Source organism: Pollachius pollachius, assembly GCF_949987615.1.
Source record: "Pollachius pollachius genome assembly, chromosome: 18".
In the NCBI taxonomy this organism is placed as follows: domain Eukaryota; kingdom Metazoa; phylum Chordata; class Actinopteri; order Gadiformes; family Gadidae; genus Pollachius; species Pollachius pollachius.
Genome location: NC_136951.1, coordinates 14939226 through 14959189, shown reverse-complemented (window position 1 = coordinate 14959189; position 19964 = coordinate 14939226). Strand labels below are relative to the sequence as shown.

Here is a 19964-nt window from a genome sequence, read left to right as displayed (position 1 = left end):
GCCTCTGGGGGCCCGTCGCTGTTGACCTCGGGATCGATAGTTGCCGTCGGTCGGTGAATCAGCGCGGATTCTCAGGGATTTTCTTCTCTCTCCCGGCGAGTGTTTGAAGAGCGTCGATGTGTATTCTGTCGCCGTCTCCTCTGCACATGGTGGAGGGGTGGAGGGTTTTCCGACTGGGAATGTTAACGTTTGCATTCCAGGGTCGATCATGCAGGAGATTCTGCTGTTAAGAAAGACTCTAGGAAATTGATTGCGAGGAAAAAAAAGGAAATAAAAAGGGATATAAAATAAAACCCTGAAATTATATTTTTCAGCGATATGACCACATTTATAGGTTCAGTTTTAAAAACATGAAGGGCCCTCTTTTAATGGTCTGAAACGCAAGTGAGAAGCGCCAAGCGCAAGTAGCTTTGTGGGCGGTTCTATGGCGATGTCGCTATTTTACCGGCGCAAAAAATGACTCTTGCGCCCGGGGCAAATCTAAAAAGGGTTGGCCTGAAGTAGCCTAATCCCAGCTCCCATCCTCTTTAAGAGTCATGAGCGCATTTGAATCTGACAAGTTGATATTTTGACAGCGCGTCTGCAGTTTCCGATGAGACAGATGCACATGAATTTCAAACTTCAAATGGCTCAGTTTATGGCCAAATAATATGGCCTAATTCACACATGGAATAAGGTTTTCTTCCACAACTTCAGAAATACTGAGTCCTCGAATAAATTTCGGCAAAGAAAACGTATATGATATAACATATGATATGCGGTAGCTGTGGTTCTATTTAATGATATACGCAATACATTATAAACATCGTTTCTTATCAGTATTGTATGCATTATCGTTATCGACTTGTGTTCCTAATATGCATGTGTCCCCCGTTAATATACATTGCCATGGACTGTATTATGCATTACGTGTTTAGTTTGCGTGTGTTTAAACAGATGGACGCACACACGCGCGCCAGCATTCATTAATTATTTTACACATACACACACGCGCGCCCGCATTCATTCATTCTTTTTAACACTCACTCGCGGTAAAACAATGTTTTCTCACGATAAAATACTCATCAATCCTAAAAGTTATGGACATGTACACGATGTCTGTGTCAAGAAAATATGTGTTTGCTGTACGGTGTTTGCAGATGCATTGATTTAAAAGTACAACTTATTACCGCTGTATCAGCTGTTCTTTCCCAAATAATTTATCAAGAATGTGTGGCTAGGTAGATGAGAGAAGCAAAGTGTATGTGCGAGGTGCACAAGCAACATTATGCATGCGCCCTTAAAATAGCATCTGAACAACACGCCACTGACTTTAACCCAGGTATTTCCTGGTTTGTGGCGCAAGTGGTTTCTGAAACTGCAAAATACCACCAGGGAACGTTTGCGCCAGAACACGCCTCCTCCTTTCGCCGAACCGCCCCTTGGGGCGCAAGATCATTCCCTAATTTACCGACACGTGGCGCAGGAGGGAAAAGAACGCTCTGCGCCAGTTGTAAACTAGCAACGACACATGCGCCAGTGATTAAGTCAATTGCGCCGGATGCAAGATAGGGCCCGAAGTGTACACAAGCGTAGAAGAATTCTATCCCTAATGGTTTTCTATTATTGAAGATAAATGATGACTGATATTCTAGTGGAATAGAGGTGTTTTTTAAACAGGTAATTCTAACTGTTAAAACTGTTATACTGTTTAAATAGTGTCTGTGGATTCTACACAACATTGGTTTTGTAAAGTTTATGTCCTGAATATGTTTATCTGATTTCCCCCCTTAAATGTTTTGCTTTGGTACCAGTGATGGACCTCCATGGCACTGGGGTTTCTCTGTGTGTGTGTGTGTGTGTGTGTGTGTGTGTGTGTGTGTGTGTGTGTGTGTGTGTGTGTGTGTGTGTGTTTGAGAGGGGATATTATATATGCTTTTTTTATGTGAAGGTTGTGTTGGGGAGTCTCCTCTAAAAGTGTGTCTGTGTGTGTGTGTGTGTGTGTGTCTGTGTGTGTGTGTGTGTGTCTGTGTGTGTGTGTGTGTGTGTGTGTGTGTGTGTGTGTGTTACTCCGCTGTTTGACCTTGCGGTGGACGACATGATTCCATTCTGGGGGTACATCACCATAATGACAAAGTTACCAGCATAGTTATGTTTCCCCATCATAATGGTACCGTAGGTCACATCGACGCAGAGCCACTTATACACGTTGTTGTTGAGCTAAATTTTAGGATAACAGGCTGAGGCTTAAGGCTATTCTGGAGGTTACAAGGTCCAAGCTGAGGGCAACTATCAATGCATTTTCTCTCCTTCCTTTGTCTTGAAATCACATTTCAGGCACCTGTCGGATTTAATACCCACATTAGTAGAAAATGATTTCCAAATATTGATTTTGCGGACTGTAATGCAGGAACCAATATATTGAAAGAATGTGTTATTGACTCAAAGACTTATAAAGACGATATGACCTTGGTGAGGATGAGTTAAAGTAAAGTTATCTTGCTTATATGAGTGTGTGTGTGTGTGTATGCGTGCGTGTGTGTGTGTGTGTGTGTGTGTGTGGCTGTGAGTGTGCGTCTGTGTACTATGCATAGATAAATACATAGATGGAGAGAGACATGGAGTACAAGCGCAATATCAACCTTTGTTTTATGCTGTATTTGATCTGCAGAATAAAATCGGTCCCCTTCTTTCTCTATCTCTTGTTCTTCCTCCTCCCCGCTGTGAAATGTCTTATTTAGTTCACATAAATATATGATATCATTTCCGAGTGACATAATGAGGTAAAAACATCACATTCATTATTTTTTATCTTTCATCTCACTCAGCGGAGGAAAATAAAATGTTACACAAAAATAAAACCGTAAATAAGCCTATTTTTAGTTGAAATAAGCCAGCCGTGTCAGAGTGGATTGTCTTGTGAGCGACATTAAAGTGAAGGGCTAATGAAGTGACGTCTCAACGCCTCTGCAGATGTCATTCTGCGAAAGCCCTTGAATGTGTCCGGGAACGTCACACCAAGTCATCCATCACCCCCATAAAAGGGGCTCATGTGGTAGTGGGGGTATGGGTGTGTGTTTGTGTGCAGGGTGTGTGCTCGAGAGTGTGCCTGTGTAAGGGTGTATAATTGCGTGCTCACACAGATTGATGTCACAAAGCCACATTTTCATACAGCCCGACGCGAGAGCCGCGATTCCATTATCCGTAATTACGGTATGTTATTGTAGTCGTTTGGTGGCGAAAACTCCCAGCGTCGATGTTGGATCCATTTCTTTATGCAGTTTAAATTACTTTGCTGAAAGAAATCCAATTGACCCCTGAAATGTGTAATGAATAGTTTAAGAAGTTTTAACATCAGAAATATTAGCAATGACAATTGCGCCCCGCGATGCTAAAAGCGCGTTGATCGCTTTTAAATTACGTGTGCTTTCCCTCTGTTATTTGTGATTTGTTCTCTTTTCTTTGTGTCCTTTCACATCCTATTCACATATTTTATAACTTTCAGGTAAAATGAACACATTCTAAATTTGAAATTATATTATCAATGGGGGATCACAGTTTAATTGATTTTACTTTCGAGAAGTGAAAACACTTACCTTGAACCTCTCTTTCATTCAAACAGGAAACAGCAATAATTTCCTGGTATAGTTAATATGGTGTCCATTAATGTGTTTGAATACTGTATAACATTATTATATGAATTTATATTAATGTAGCCATGTAATCCTCTGGTACATAAGGCCTACTTTAACCTTTTTGCACTCCATAGAGTGACCATCTTCTGGATGATTCATCCTCTCGAAGTATCTTCTCTGGTCCCATTTTAATCTAGATCTGTAGGATATGTGGGTGATGGTGAGGCAGATGACGAGGATGAAGGGTAAATGTAATTTCCATGCCTCGATGCACATCTGGTGATTCTCTCACATGTTTGATTTATTCTTAAAATATTCCATGATAAAAAAGTAACTCATGTATGTAAATCACTGCAATACTCTCTAGTCTCTCTCTCTCTCTCTCTCTCTCTCTTTTTGCCTTTTCCCTCTCCCATCCCTCTCGCACTCTCTCTCTTCTTTATCACCCTCTCAATCCGAGAGAGCCCGCATGGGTGCACAGCAACACAAGCACAGTAGTAATAAATAAAGAGATCGTTCCTCATCCAGAGACCAGGAGCGAGTGTCCCCACACCGTGTTACAACACAACATCACAACAGCCCCCACATCGTCCACCCTCTACCTACGAAGATGTCCATTCTGCTGCTCTCCCTGGCTTGCCGTGAGTCACTCAGTCAAATACATTGCGTTTCCTTTTTTTGTTTCTTTTTTAATCCATAATGGTTTGAGACAGTGAGTCAGCGCCATGTTAAATAGAGGACTGTGAACAAAAGCGGATACAGATTCGTTGGAACAGAAAAGACAACCGAGCGATAATTAGAACGGCTCTGCTTATTGGCCGGGTACAACCGCCTTTCTCGACCCCTCATTTTCTGTCCGATAAGCTTCTTCTACAAAGGTACGACATATAAAACTGTTAAATATATAACTTTTTTTTCTCAGAGCCTCTCAAAATACATTTAATGACATTTCCTCTGACCCATATCCGGCTTGAAAGCCTCACACACATTTTTAGTTATCCTCTCTTTGTTATGATCCTCCTTCTGCGACCAACCATGCTTATTGCAAAATGTCCCAACCGTAGCTTAAAAATGCAAATCAGATGTGTATCTTTTTTTTTAATACAGAGTTATACGTATGCTGTACCTACATCCCCCGGCCCAGTCGTACGGGGCTCTCCGCCTGGGAAACAAAAACAATCAAACCAAAAAGTTTGTCGTTGCAAATTGTTTAAAGGTTACTCCGGTTTCCAACGGGTTCCAGTTATGCTAGCGAGCGAGCGCGGCTTTCCCGCCAAAACGCAGTTGCTAACGTAGCGTTAGCTGTTGGTCCGTGGCGCATCACCCCTTGTCTTTGTCTTTGTTGGGCGGGCGTCTCCACAAATACGCAGTTTCAAGACGCGTCCGTCTGTCTGCGTTGTTTTTTGCGTTTTTTTGTTTTGTTTCACTCTTTGGTCTATAAAAATATGGGAGGCCTATTCACAGCACAGAGCAATCGGCTCGGTCTAGGTTCTGGAGCGGTGGTCCGGAGAAGCCACAGGTTCCGGTCTGTAATGGTCCTGTCTTTGTCCTGGAACCCGTGTCTTTTCGGAAAATCCAACAGTAAGCAGTTCCAAGACGATGCCCCAGTTTGTTTGTTTGTTAGATTTTTTTGTTAAGGTTTTCTGGGCCTCAGTGGCACTAGAGGGCGCCGTTGAGTGACAGGCATAGAGGGGACGCGAAAAAGGGCGGGAAATGACATGGTGATCCGATGACAGACAGCGAAGAAACCAACTGCGATAATCTCTGGGGGGGAACCAGTCGAAACCAGCACGGAAACAGGAATTGGGTGGTTGTAGGAAACAGGAAATTGGTGCGGTCTAGTGTCCTCCGTCCACCATCGCCGCCACCACTGGTTCAGACTGCATCATGTGATCTGGGAATCAAACAACAACAAAGAAGGTCAGCCATATGCCCTACCACGGTACGAGAAAGAGCACCAGCCGTGCTTGTTAAACTCCATGTTAACACTGGACGACGCGTTCCCTGAACTGCACTATCGGAGGGCTCTAGGTCACCACAGCCTACCTGCTGCGGGCATGCTGTAACAGATGCCCTAACGACTACCAGCTCCCCGACTTTGGATAGAGGTGTCAGAGAGAGTGTAGTAATTGGATAAATTACTACAAAGCGTCCATTATCTTTTACCGTATTGGAAAATAAGTGGAGTATACAGTGGACACTGACAGCATGGAAAGCAAAAGTACAGGACAATCTGTTCTTGTTAGTCTCCTAGTGATTAATACCTGACACTAAACTTGAAACGTACTTCCCAGCAGAATACTGAATGGCTTCAATTGGTATTAGACACCCTGTTCTGACTGGCGCTTAACAACGACTTACAATGATACGTTGACATTATGGCACCAAGCTGGAATTAAATCTCATTTAATAACAACAAAAGCCCTCATTATTATAATGATGGGAATACGTTGGAATAAACAATGTTCCCCAACCCTAATGGAGAAGCTGTTCTATACAGAAACGTGTTTGCCTGTTTATCCGGTGACAAACAGACCCCTGCAATATCACCCACGGTTTCGCCAACAAAAAATTGGAAGAAAAACATAAAAATATCTCAGCGGCTTATTGATTGTCAGGTTCTGGCAGACAAATATTTTGCCGTCCTTGGTGGGAATACCGCCTGGTTACAAAACAAAGTCTCGCCGGGCCTAAACAATTAATCTGCTCCCGGAGAAGAAGTGTGGAAGTGTTTCAACCATCTGCTCTCGCTCCGTGGCCAACATGATGAAGCTCGCACCTCCAACATGGCGGCCGACGGTACTGGAGCTAAATCTATAATTATCTACTGCTGACGACCAGCCGGGGCCTGTAGCTTGGCTCCTAGCAGGCAGGTGTTGTATGTTGTAGGCTGGCATGTAACCCATTTGCGTTACCATATGGGGACTCTCATGACGATCTCAACAAACGCGGGTTAAACGGAGGTGACGTTTGCTGAAGCTTAGCTAGCCTCATCGTTTCTACCAGTCATTAGCAGCTTGAATATTAGCGAAAAGACTTTAGAATGGCAGCAAAGATGCAGATGTAGCCTTTAGCATGATGACTTCCTGTCCTGCCAGCCATCAGCATTTAGTGTTTTAGCTAAAATCATTTCCACTAGCAGGGAAGCGAGATTGTAGCTTTTACTTCGACAGCAGACATTCCCTAGTGGCCAACCATGGTATTAATTTCAATGACCTGTGAATGCGCTTGCGTCCCGATTGGTGAGCACCAATCGGGTAAAAAACACAAGTAAAAAAAAAATCACTTTCGCTGCCGTTAACTGTCATTTGCATCTTTCGTTTAAATGAGCGTGTGTGTGTTTGTGTGATTCCAGTCCCTTTAACACAGACATTCATTCAGGTCTCCAGCCAGGTTTTAGCTGCCGTGTCCCACTCACAGCGCCCCCTGTGTCCCCCGTGTCCCCCTCACATCGCCCCCTGGTGGCCACTCTGGGGATCAATCCCCCGCTGGGTGTGGATTGAGGGCAGGCGATGCTGCATCATAATGAAAACGTCCCCGAGAGACAGCCCTCCAGGGACGGGGAACGCACAGGAACGTCAATAGAAGGTGCGGAGGGAGCTGACAGGTTTACTTATTGTAATCCATCAGATGTACTGTGTCTGCGACAGGGCCTTTATTTCACTCTTCAACTCACATCATCGTAAAGCAAGGACTGAAATCCCCCCACTCTGACACCCCCATTTTTACTGTTTCTCAAAGCGGCAAAACATCTCTTTTTCTCTTTCCCCCTCTCCCCCTCTCTCTCGCTCGCTCTATCTCTCACCCTCCCCTCTCTCTTTTCCCCTCCCTCTATCTTTCCCACTCTTTAGCTCTGTTTGCCATCCCCTTCTTCTCTTTTATCTCTCTCTCTCTCTCTCTCTCTCTCTCTCTCTCTCTCTCTCTCTCTCTTTCTCTCTGTCTCCCTCTTCCGCTCTCTCACCCTCCCTCTTCCTCTCCCTCTCTATCTCTCCCTCTTTCCCTGTCTCCATCACCCCCCCCTCTCTCTCCCTCACCTTGGTTGTAAATCTAGCGAACAGATCTCTTGGCCGGGAACGCGGGGCTGCTATTAAAAAAGGGGAACGAATTGAAGATGAATACGAGATGAATACGAGATGAATTCGCTCTATGAATAAAGCGTCTGGGCGGCCGGGTGATTAGAGGCGGGGGTTTATCAGGGAAGCGAGCGTATTACTCATAGAACTCCATCTTAGATCTCGTAACCACCGGCAGGATATTTCCTCCGCAGCACGAACCAAACTCAGGCTAGACGTCACGCACACACACATGGATGCACGCATGCACACACGCATGCACGCAGGGACACACGCACGCGCGCACACTCACACACGCACCCAGGCACATGCACACGCACACACACAAACAAACACATCTAAAGACATGCATAGACATACAAACACACACAAACACACATGCACATGCACACAAACAAACACATCTTAATACACACACACATGCAAACACACACACAAACACATATAAATACACACAAACACACACACACACACACAAACACACATATTGAAACAAACACAAACAAAGACACACATCTGCTAAAGGACACACGTCTGAAACCAGAAACACACACATTTAAATAAACACACACACATCTAAACACAAACATCTGCTAGGACACAAACATCTTAAAAACAGACACACACATCTGTTACAACACACAAACACACACACGCACACACACACACACGCACATCTGTTAGAGTACAAACTCATTAAAACCAATAGACACAGAAATCTGTTATAACACACATTGAATTATTTACGCTCTGTATTTGTGTCTGCCGTGTGTGTATGTTTATATATTTACGAGGAAAACAATCTAAGTGTTTCAGTCATGAGGAGCGATTGTTTAGTATGCTATACATTTTCTCTACTTTTGATAGATTCAAGCCATAGTATGCAAATGAATATATAATATGTACTGTATAAAATAATATGTTTATAAAGTTTCAGTGGGTTGTGTCAGTGAAAGAGCTATACAGTAAGAAAATATTCAGTATAACACACTGCAGTATATATGTATTGTATAATTCTATTGCATATGTGTCAAAGGCTCGTGTCATTGAGTCATGTTAGCTCTAGGCTAACAGCAGGGGGTATTTTCATGGACAGGACCCCTGCTGTAGTAATACACAGACTCTCTCTCTCTCTCTCTCTCTCTCTCTCTCTCTCTCTCTCTCTCTCATGCCCACTCTATATCTCGCTCTCACTCACTCACAAGTTTTCTTACTCTCTCTTTCACCCTCTCTCTCTTCATCTTCTCTCTATCTTACTCTTACTTGCTATCTGTTTATCTCTCTCTCACTGGATAGGTATTGATGGAGGTTTTGCCAAATCTTGGTTGTGTTCAAACCGAACATAACGTTAAGACTGAACCAAACATGCTCATTTCTGTAGTCATATTTAGGTCAGGGAAAATGTATTCATACACGGCCTAATTATCTATATGTGCCTTTTCTTATTGTGTGTGGTTTTGTTTGTATGTGAGTTTGAGTTTTTGTTTGACTATGAGTTTTTGTGAGTGTGAGTTTGTTTGTGTGTGTGTGTGTGTTTTTGTGTTTCTGTGTCTCTGCGTCTATGTGTGTCTGTGTGTGTTTGCGTCTGTCTGTGACCGTGTGTGTGTCTGTGTGTCTGTCTGTGTGTGTTTGCGTGTGTGTGTCTGTCCATGTGTCACTTTCCATGTGTCTGTGTGTGTGTGTGTGTCTGTGTGGCTCAACCTGAATCCACCACATCGTTGCTGTCCTATCTCTGGAGTAAAGTGTTATTTACCGGCCATATGGAGCCCCGTTCGCCTGGGACACGGCGGGCACCGAGACGAACGCACCCACAGCATCTGGCCCCTGGCCTGACATTTGCATTCGCCGTGAAACCCAGACGACTTCCCCGGGAAAACGCCTTGCCCCGCCGCCATGGTGGGTGTGAATTAATACGCTCGAGAGAGGATTAAATTAATTTTGGCTGATTTAAAGGGTGCGGTACGATCCCGATGTCGCACCTCCAGCTGTTTCTAAACTCTCCCACATCATCTTTTTAAATATTTAGTCCCCTCTGAAAGAGCGGTTAAGATTATTTTAACTTATTTGCCGGTTGTTGGCTGAAACGTACATTAAGTTTCAGTCAGGGTGAATTTATGTAGAAGAGTTTATTTTAAATGACGTTTGAGTCTATTTGTATTCTTTCTTTTAACCATTTAACCTTTCATTTCTTATCTTAGATTAATGTAGTACATTTTATGTTTGATGATATATTTTATACGCATTCATTGAGATTAAGGACAGAGCAATTAAAGAATGTATATACTATTGTTATTGGCTTTAACACAAAGCTCTCTGTAGCTGCACAAACTCATAGTCTTACTAGATGTTTCACTGCTTCACAAATTAGTTAAAACTCACATGAATTGACATTCACTCAAGGTGTAAGTGTGAGCAATCAATCAATCAAGAAACCAATTTTAATTTCTGTTTCTAATTGAACTCCTCACAAAGCCTATACTCCCTCATCACATCCGATACTCGGGGTCAAGAAAAAGGCAGTTAAAAAATAAAAGCTATTATTCTTTCCTTTATCACCTCAGATTGGAACTTTTACATGCTGAACTGAACATAAACCTCTGAAAGTACGGTACCAAAATTGGATAGCGGATAAGGTATCAGATTTCCCGACCGTTTTAATTAATAGAATATAGAGTATAGAATATGCTGCGTTAATGCTGTGATTAGGGACCTAGAGGGGCCCTAAACTCAGAATGCCTGGATAGAGGGAACCCAGAATCTTGGGGCCAAGGCTTCGTACATTACAGGGACGTTCAAAGCTGATTTTGCTGGTATAGCTAATGCATAATCTCATCAAAGCCATCGTGCTCCAACAATTATAGAAGGACCTTAGTGCAGTAGATATGAACACTTCATATTTGATAGTGTACAATGTTCAATATATATAGTGAAGCAAATTGTGTTGATTATTGGCCCAGAGCGCAAGCTGTGCATTTAATTGAATGATGTAAGTGTGTGATCTGTGTCCACTGGGAGGTGAAAGGATTGAATTTGCTTTAACGAGTTGAACTGTTGACGTGAGCAGCTAATGCTAGTCTTTTTATTCTCTGTGAGTTATTGATTTCCCTAACCTGACCTTAAACCCACCCAAAGCCTCAACTGATACCTAAACCACTTAGTCTGCATAGCCTCCCCCCTTACCTGGCAGTTAATGTACACACTTATTGTATGTTGTACGTCCTTGCACTTAAAAATAGTACTTTGCATTGTGTAGCACCTTATCCTAGCTATCTTCGTTGTATACAGGGAATGGGTTCACCTAAGCGATTGTTAGTGCTTGGCAATTGTTCTATGAACATCCTTACTATACCGACAGCGACATATGATTTCTCTTCTTCTGACAAATGTACTTATTGTAATTCGCTTTGGATACAAGGGTCTGCTAAGTGCATACCTAAGCTAACCTTAAATGTATATCTAAATGTAAACCAAGCCTCAACATCAATTCTAACTTAGTGCATGAACTCAAACATCCCTAAACTGATATGTCAACTGTTTAAGTCGTCTCTTTTTACTAAAATCCTATAAATAACAATTACAACGCATCATGGAAAACAACCACAGGAAAAGTCCTGTGTCTATGAACAGTTTGTTAACAGAGTTGTTGTGGACAGGCGGTTTGCGCTCTGACAAGAGGAGCAATCAGATATCTCAGAGAGGAAACCCTGAACTCTGAACATAAACGCTGACGGTATCGACCGGGTGGGGCGCCTGCGGTTTTCAGAAGTCACACTGAGATTAATATTCTTTATGAGTGTGTCTCGCGGCGTTAACGGGATTTACTGCCTGCCCGCTGTTTTACTCGCCACGCGCATACGTTGTTGTCTGTCTATCTGTCTGTCCGTCCGCTGGCTCTGTTTCATGAGGATCGATGCGTGATGTCTGTGTCGCTGCATTTGGATCTTCGCTGGTTTGGTGCCGGCCACAGACAGGGCCGGTCTGATTTCGGTGAATACCAACCATTCAGAGAGCCCCGATGTCTTGATCACAGATGTGAATATGCTTGTGTCTGTGTGTGTGGGGGTTTGTGTATGTGTGTTTGTGTGTGTGCGTGTCGGTGAAAGTGTGCATGTGTGCTGGCAACCAACATAAATATTTTTTCAGTTCCAAAAATTATATGGAAATAAAATATGCTGTTATATAATTTATCATCTACATATCAGACTCATTAGATACTTCTACATAATATATATATATATTGTATATATATATATATATATATATATATATATATATATATATATATATACTTGGATTTCGGGCCAAGTTGGATTCTCAAAGTATGAACCCAATACTGCTTTATGTGCTGATGTTGAATATATCGAAGAACAGAAAAAATAAAATGTCTTTAAATATTTAAAATCTTAAAAGTGTCCTGAGAGCAGTCGCCTCTCTCCAAGAGTTACGGCTCGAAAACATAATATCGTGAAATAACATCCGACTGAAGCATGTATCAGATTTAAAACGTTGTAGCTCAGATCTCAGAGGGGCGTGTTTTTTACCTGGGTGTACCTTCTGGGATTTTCCCGCCTTTTTACGGACCAACGGCGTTGATTGTAGTCATGGTGATGTTGGAGGAGGAGGTGATGAGGTGTGGGCTGTCTGTCAAGGGTTCGCCAGAGCTCTCCGCCATCTTGGGAGAGTGTTGAAGGAGGGCCTTGTCGCGTCATAGAGCCTTGGAGGGAGGGAGAGAGGGGTCAAAGGTCAAAGGTCATCGTCAGCGGTTACAGACACTGGTCAAGGCGAACGGGAGGAGTTTGCAGCTGAGTTTACTCGAGTTCATGCATTCAATCTCTTTTTGTTTGTTGTCTTCATCGTCATCATCATCATCATCATCATCGTCATCACTTTGGCCTCACATGGGCAACTTCTTAAGAGCCGTAATGCGGAAAGTTCCGGTTCACCGTGGCGCGACCCCGCTGTTTCGCAGGCGGACGTCTCTACGCACTCCGCAGAGTTTGAAGTACGTAGGCGTGAGTTATTCACTGTAATTGCCGCTAAAAATGGCAGTTTAATCTAGAGGTGCCGGAATCAGGTGTGGGGGGGGGTCGGATAAACGCCCATTTTGTTTTAGATTTTTTTTTGCAACCGTAAGATTGCGTTTCTGCTGAAGCGATTAAGCCATGCGTGTACGGGGCTGCTAATGTTTTATCCCGGGGTTTATACGCAGGTGCGAGTGTGTGTTAGTGTGTGTGTGTGCGCGTGTGTGTCTGTATGTGTCTGTGTGTGTGTGTGCACAGGTGTGTGTGTGTGTTAGTGTGTGGTGCACGGGTGTGTGTGTCTGTGCGTGTGCACGTTTGTGTATGTGCACACGTGTGTGTCTGTGTGTGTATGTGTTTGCGTGTGTTTGTGTGTTAGTGTGTGTGCCCGTGTGTCTGTGTGTTTCTGCGTGTGTGTGTGAGTTAGTGTGTGTGTGCACCAGTTTTTGTGTGTGTGTGTGTTTGTGTGCATGTGTACATGTTTGTGTGTGTGTGTGTGTGTGTGTGTGTGTGTGTGTGTGTGTGTTTGCTTGATATGTTAAATTGACCTTCTTCTTGGCTGTGTTGAATGGAAGCTGTTGGCTCTGCCAGTGAACTCACTTCCTGCCCGGTTACTAAACAATGAGCTTGTTTGGGCCAATAGGAACGCCTCGCATGGGGCAGGGTGTTGAGGACAACAGGAACTGGCACGCGGGACAGCCCATCTCATTGGCCAGTTGGACCGGGTATTATAGAACTGTTACCCCTGAGACAAAGGTTGATCACTGCTACTACAGTGAACTGTTGTTGTGAAGCTTACACACTCATACATACAACAACACATACATACACACACACACACACACAAACAAACACACACACACACACACACACTAACATACACACGCACATACACACAAACAAATACACACATACACACACACATAAACACACTAATGTACACACACACACACACGCACACACAAATCACTCTCTCTGCTAGCAAGCAAATATTTAGACTGTCTTTATTGAATTCCCAAAATGGAAGTTTGGTATTTTCCCAAAATGGAGCCTTTGTGTTTTTTTTTCTAAATGGAGGTTTGGTATTTCCAAGGGTGGAGGTTGTGCTGAGCTGGCAGTGCTCAGATGTTGGCAGACCGAGCTAATGGCTTTAAAATCACAAGGTATCTCTCTCTCTCTCTCTCTCTCTCTCTCTCTCTCTCTCTCTTTCTCTCTCTCTTCCTCCCTAGCACTCTCTCTCTTCCTCTCTATACCTCTCCCTTGTTCTCTCTCTCCTCACTATCTTTCTGCCTCTCTCTCTCCCTCTCTCTCTCTCTCTCTCTCTATCTCTCTCTCTCTCTCTCTCTGTCTCACACACAGTCTCTCTCTCTTGCTTTGCTGTTCTCTTTCTGGTCTCTCTTGCTTTGGGCTTCAAAAGTTCGGAGCAATGGTTCTGCTCTCTAGTCACTCCCTTTCTCTGGTCTATACACAGCCCCCCCCCCACCCCCCGTCTCTCTCTGTCTCCCATTATCTCTCTCTCTCTCTGTCTCTCTCTCTCTCTCTCTCTCTGTCTCTCTCTCTCTCTCTCTCTCTGTCTCTCTCTCTTTCTCTCTCTCTCTCTGTCTCTCTCTCTCTCTCTCTCTCTCTCTCTCTCTGTCTCTCTCTCTTTCTCTCTCTCTCTCTCTGTCTCTCTCTCTCTCTCTCTCTCTCTCTCTCTCTCTCTCTCTCTCTCTCTCTCTCTCTCTTTCTCTCCCCCCAGTTCTGTGCTCCACTGCTGAAGCCTGGATCTCACAGCCCAGAGGGATCAATTAATTTGGCCTAACCCAGTAGAGAGGGGGGAGGAGAGGAGAGGTAGGGAGAGGGATATAGTGTTGGAGAGAGAAAGAGGGGGATGGAGAGAGGGGAAGGAATACAGAGAGAGAGGGGATGAAGATGAGAGAAGTAAAGAGGGAGAGGGAGTACAGAGAGGTGGATGTACGAGAGAGAGAGAGAGAGAGAGAGAGACCGAGAGAGAGAGAGAGGATGGAATGAGTTTCCTCAGGAGGTCCACAGAGAGAGAGGGGTAGAGAGAGGGAGAGGGGGAGAGAGAGGGAGAGGGGGACGGCAGGGAGGAAAAGAAGAAGAATGTTTGCGGAGACCACAGAGGGGACTGTCTGAAAGTGTGTTTTTCTCCTGCACTCATTTCCAGTTGTGGAGGGAGCCGCGGGGGTCCGCGGAGAGGGAGTCCGTCGCCTGACAGATGTTTGGTCCATTAAATACCGGCCTGAGATGGCTGCAGAGAGAGGAGCCGGATTCATGGGAACTCTGGGAGTCTGCTGCGGCAGGAATTGAATCCAGCGTGAGTGAGCTCTGATGCCCGCATAGAGGAGAGGTTAGGTGCCAACAGGATGGAGCTGGAACACACCTTCAGACTCTGACTCGCCACTGCTGCCTTGCTCTGTGGAGAGCCAGGCACAAGTCAGCAAATATTTACTTATTGCAGTAAGGTAAAACAGAAAACTGAATTATCTTAATGACGACAAAAATGAACAGTGTAATCATTGATTCAGATATATGTTCATATATATGTCTCAGATTATCAAACCTCTTCTGTGTTCCCCCTCTTCCCCCCTTTCCTCCTCCCATCCTCCCCGTCGCCCCTCCTCTCCTCTATCATCCTCCCCTCCTCTCCTCTATCATCCTCCCCTCCTCTCCTCTATCATCCTCCCCTCCTCTCCTCTATCATCCTCCCCTCTTCTCCTCCATCATCCTCCCCTCCTCTCCCCCCCCCCCCCTCACTTACTGTACTGTTCTCTATAAAGTGGTCCTGATCACTATGATCTTCTTCTCATCTCCATGGTAACCGCCTCCACAGCGTTCCGTCCTTTCAAATAGCCAATCAGGCCCAACGTAATGGAATGTATAATAAGTACTTACCGGTAGTTAGAAATGCAGGTACCTATCCTCTATGTGTCTGTGTGTTTGTGTATATCTGTGTGTGTATATTTCTGTGAGTGTGTTTTATGTGTGTGTGTGTGTGTGTGTGTGTGTGTGTGTTTGTATGTGTGTGTTTGTGTGCATGTGCGTATGTGTGAGATCCGGGTGGTTGTGTTTTTGGTTTTTAATCAGTTTAGATACTTTGCTCGAAAACAGAATTCAAACACAAGCAGGATTGGCGGTTAGTAATCTATAAGTTTAACATCACTATACCATTTAACATGTGTCACGTTAGATTTATTCTTCTTTCATGTCTGAGACCAATTTTATCACATTGTATCTTTAATTATACTTTTTGTAATGTATTTATAATTTAAATTCATAATTCATTAATTACTGAACCACCGCCTCCAGAATTTTGCCTCCCAACCATTGCGTCTCCCCTCTGTCGCAATACGGTTTTTTCCAGACCAAACCATTATTCTCTTGGAGGGGTCACTTTGTCCTTTCCTGCCATTGCCCCCAATGTCAACCAGGACCTTGAAAGTACAAATGAAGTTGCACTAGCCACTGATATGGCCAGGAATGTTGGCGGGTCAATCTGCATCCAACTACCGCGGACCATAGAAAGGCGGTTAGAAGAGCTACATGCTAGTCTCTTCTGAATAAGAGGAGCTACCTGCTAGTCTGTTCTGCATTAGAGGAGCTACATGCTAGTCTCCTCTGAATTAGAGTAGCTACATGCTAGTCTCTTCCGAATTAGAGGAGCTACATGCTAGTCTCCTCTGAATTAGAGGAGCTTCATGCTAGTCTCTTCTGAATTAGAGGAGCTACATGCTAGCCTCCTCCGAATTAGAGGAGCTACATGCTAGTCTCCTCTGAATTAGAGTAGCTACATGCTAGTCTCTTCCGAATTAGAGGAGCTACATGCTAGCCTCCTCCGAATTAGAGGAGATACATGCTAGCCTCCTCCGAATTAGAGGAGCTACATGCTAGCCTCCTCCGAATTAGAGGAGCTACATGCTAGTCTCTGAATTAGAGGAGCTACATGCTAGTCTCTTCCGAATGAGGTTCAGAAACAGATGGTAATGGCTGCAACTTGCTTCATTCCGACATGCCAAGCTGTGTTTTCCGTCAAGTGTAGCATGCTAAACATGCTAAATATGCTAACAATGATAGCCATGCTAATGCTACTGGATCTCTCTCCAGCTGACAGTCTTTCCTAAGCTGTTGTAGCATTCTGATTGCTAACTGTGAGATGTCAAGCCATTAACAAGGCTAACCATGCTAACGCTAGAGGAGATATCTAGAGCAGACTTTCTGTCCTAGCTGTTGTAGCATTATGTGTGCTAACTGTTAGATGTTCAGCCATTAACAATGCTAGCTGCTGTAGCATTCTATGGGCTAACTGAGAGATTTAAAGCCGTTCACAATGCAGAAAATTCTAACACTAGAGCTGATAACTACATCTTACAGCCTGTCCTAGCTGCTGTAGCCTTCTGAGTGCTAACCGAGAGACGTTAAGCCAGTAACAATGCTAACCATGCTAACATTAGAGGAGATATCTAGAGGGGACTTTCTGTCCTAGCTGTTGTAGCATTATGTGTGCTAACTGTTAGATGTTAAGCCATTAACAATGCTAGCTGCTGTAGCATTCTATGGGCTAACTGAGAGATTTAAAGCCGTTCACAATGCAGAAAATTCTAACACTAGAGCTGATAACTACATCTTACAGCCTGTCCTAGCTGCTGTAGCCTTCTGAGTGCTAACCGAGAGACATTAAGCCGTTAACAATGCTAACCATGCTAACGTTAGAGGAAATATCTACGGCTGACAGTCTGTCCTCGGCAGTGTTCGGGCACTCTGAGCTCCTGCGCTCTATCTCGGCAAGATATTGAGCAGCGGCGAGCGGGATCTCCTTTTCTCATCTCCTGGTGCGGTTTGAGGACGTCAGAGCCCTCTGCGATCTGTCACAGTTAGCGGCAGACGGCCTTTATACTATAACCGGCTCTTTCCAATCTCCCTCGTTCTCCCCGTGCTACGTCTCCCCCTCCCTCCCTCCCTCCCTCCCTCCCTCCCTCCCTCACTCGTCTCTCTCTTCCTGTCGGCCTCTATTTCCGTCTCGCACTTTCCATTCTCCTCTCACCCTTTCATGCTGTCTTCTACTCTATCTCTCACTCTCTCTGCCGCTCTCTCTCTCTCGCTCTCCGTCTCATCATGTCTGTCGACCGTTCCAGCTTCCCTTCCTCTGTCACAGTGTTTTCTATAGTCTCTCGCCCAACCCCCCCACACCATCAGCACTGAACAAAGTCTGTCAGATGTCCTATAGCTTTCGCTGCAGGGCCTAATGGCCTGTCTCTTTTCTCTATCTCTCTCGCTCCTCCTCGTCCTCCCTCTTGAACTATTTCCTCTCTCACTCTCCTCTCTCCCTCTCTCTTCTGTTCCTCACTATCTTCTCTTCATCCCCCTTTCCCTCTCTCCCCCCTCTTCACCCTTCTCTGTCTCCTCTCTCCCCTTCTTCTCTCTGATTTATCCCTGTATTTACGAGAGATCGTGGAGAGAAAGAGCTCGACAGAGAGGGATATAGACAGAGCGAGATAGAGGGATATAGAAAGGGATAGAGAGAGAGGGAGAGAGAGAGAGCAAGAGGGATATAGAAGGACAGACAGGGATAAATAGCAAGAAAGAGTGAGAGACTTTTTTTTAATATATACTTCGTTTTTAATATCATTTTCATTTTTATTATTTTGTATTTAACATTTTATATTTTTGACCTTATCATTTTTCACCTGCTTTGGCGACGTTAAACGTTTGTTTCCCATGCCAATAAAGCTTTTTTGCATTCAATTTAATTTAATCGAGAGAGAGAGAGAGAGATACTTGCGCCAAAATGGTGGCAGACCGTATAGGATGTTGTGAAGTGTGACAGGAAACAGGAAGTGAGCAAACTTAGAGATGAGGCACCACACGACGTCATGACGCCAGCGTCCTTAGAAAGATCATTACTCAGATCATTAAGGGTTGACCACGGCTAATCACTCAGAACATTATTCAAATGAGAATGTACTGTACTTTGGCATTTCATTAGGACAATTCTAGTTTCCCATGGCTTTGGAGTGTGTGTGCGCGTGCGTGTGTGTGTGAGCGTGTGTGAATGTGTATTTGTTTGTGCAATGCAAAATTAATAATAAGCGACTTTTTAGTCAATAAATTTACATTAAGTAATGCAGCAGACACTTTTACCCGAAGCGACTCACAAGTGAGGCAGAGAACCACCGATGCAGGCAATCAGTCCTGCATGACCAAGTTTATAAAAACCTAAAGGAACAGGCCAGAGAGCAGAGTAGCAGTCTCACTCTCTGCATTATAGTTACCTTCAGGCCTTTTTCTACACATTTACATTCACATTCAGGGCATATAGCAGACGCTTTTATCCGAATTGGCTTACAATAAGTACATTTGTCTGAAGAAAGAGAAGCAACAATCGCTGTCTCTACAGTAAGGATGTCCATTGAACCAAGCGCCAAGCACTTACAGTTGCTTGGTTAACCCATTCCCCATATACAACAAAGATAGCTAGAATAAGATGCTACACAATGCTGTGTACTATTTTTCAGTGCAAGGACTTCCAACATATAATAAGTGCATAAGAGGGGTTTGTGGGAGTAAGAGGTGAGGCTATGCAGATTCTAGGTGAACTCTGAACAAGTGAGTCTGGGGTCTTTTGCGAAAAAGTATACACCAGGATCCTACTGCCTCAAACCGACAAGGCTCTAAGACTGAATAGTTTCACATACCGAACGCTCCACGGGTCTCCATGGAGACCAAGAATCAGAAAATCAGTTTCTGAGGAGAAGAATCTAAATCCGGCCAGACTCGATCTTTCTGACGTCCATTCGGTATTAATACACACCGCGCTCTTTGAGTCCTCTGATCCGGCACGTCCACCCCCAGAAGAATGAACCAACCCGCTCCCCGGGGAACGGCTCTATCTGCGATTAAACGCTGCACGGGTTTTTTCGCAGTCTCCTTGAAAGCTTTATCTGTTGTTTTGCACTTCTAATTAAATTGACCTAGAGGAACCTGAGAGGGCCCCTGCCGCCGGTATCAATCTTTATTTGTTTGTTTGGCAGACGCTTGCCTTGGGGAGGAGAGGGGAGAAAATCTATTATTCTGTTATTGACGGCTGCGACATGCTCGCTCCATGACAGGGTCAGCGAGAGATGGATAGAGGGGGAGGATTAGAAGGGGAGGGAGGGAGGGCAGGGAGGAGGTGAAGGGAAGAGAGGGACAGAGCGTTGAAGAGAGACAGAGGGATGGAGAGAGAGGAGAGCCAGAGCGACGGGGAGATACGATGGAGAGAC

The 19964-nt window shown here is 44.4% G+C and overlaps 1 protein-coding gene across 1 annotated transcript in view; it reads right to left on the bottom strand.

Annotated features, from left to right (window-relative positions):
- Positions 1 to 5452: 5452 nt before the first annotated feature.
- The window catches only part of LOC307089586 (chemokine-like protein TAFA-5), a gene marked incomplete at both ends in the record, with an annotated part of 90038 nt that continues 75526 nt past the window's right edge, over positions 5453 to 19964 (bottom strand). Inside the window, one exon of the mRNA XM_079755935.1 lies at positions 5453 to 5508. Coding sequence (XP_079612061.1) covers positions 5453 to 5508 — 56 coding nt within the window. The remainder of the gene's footprint in view (positions 5509 to 19964) is intronic.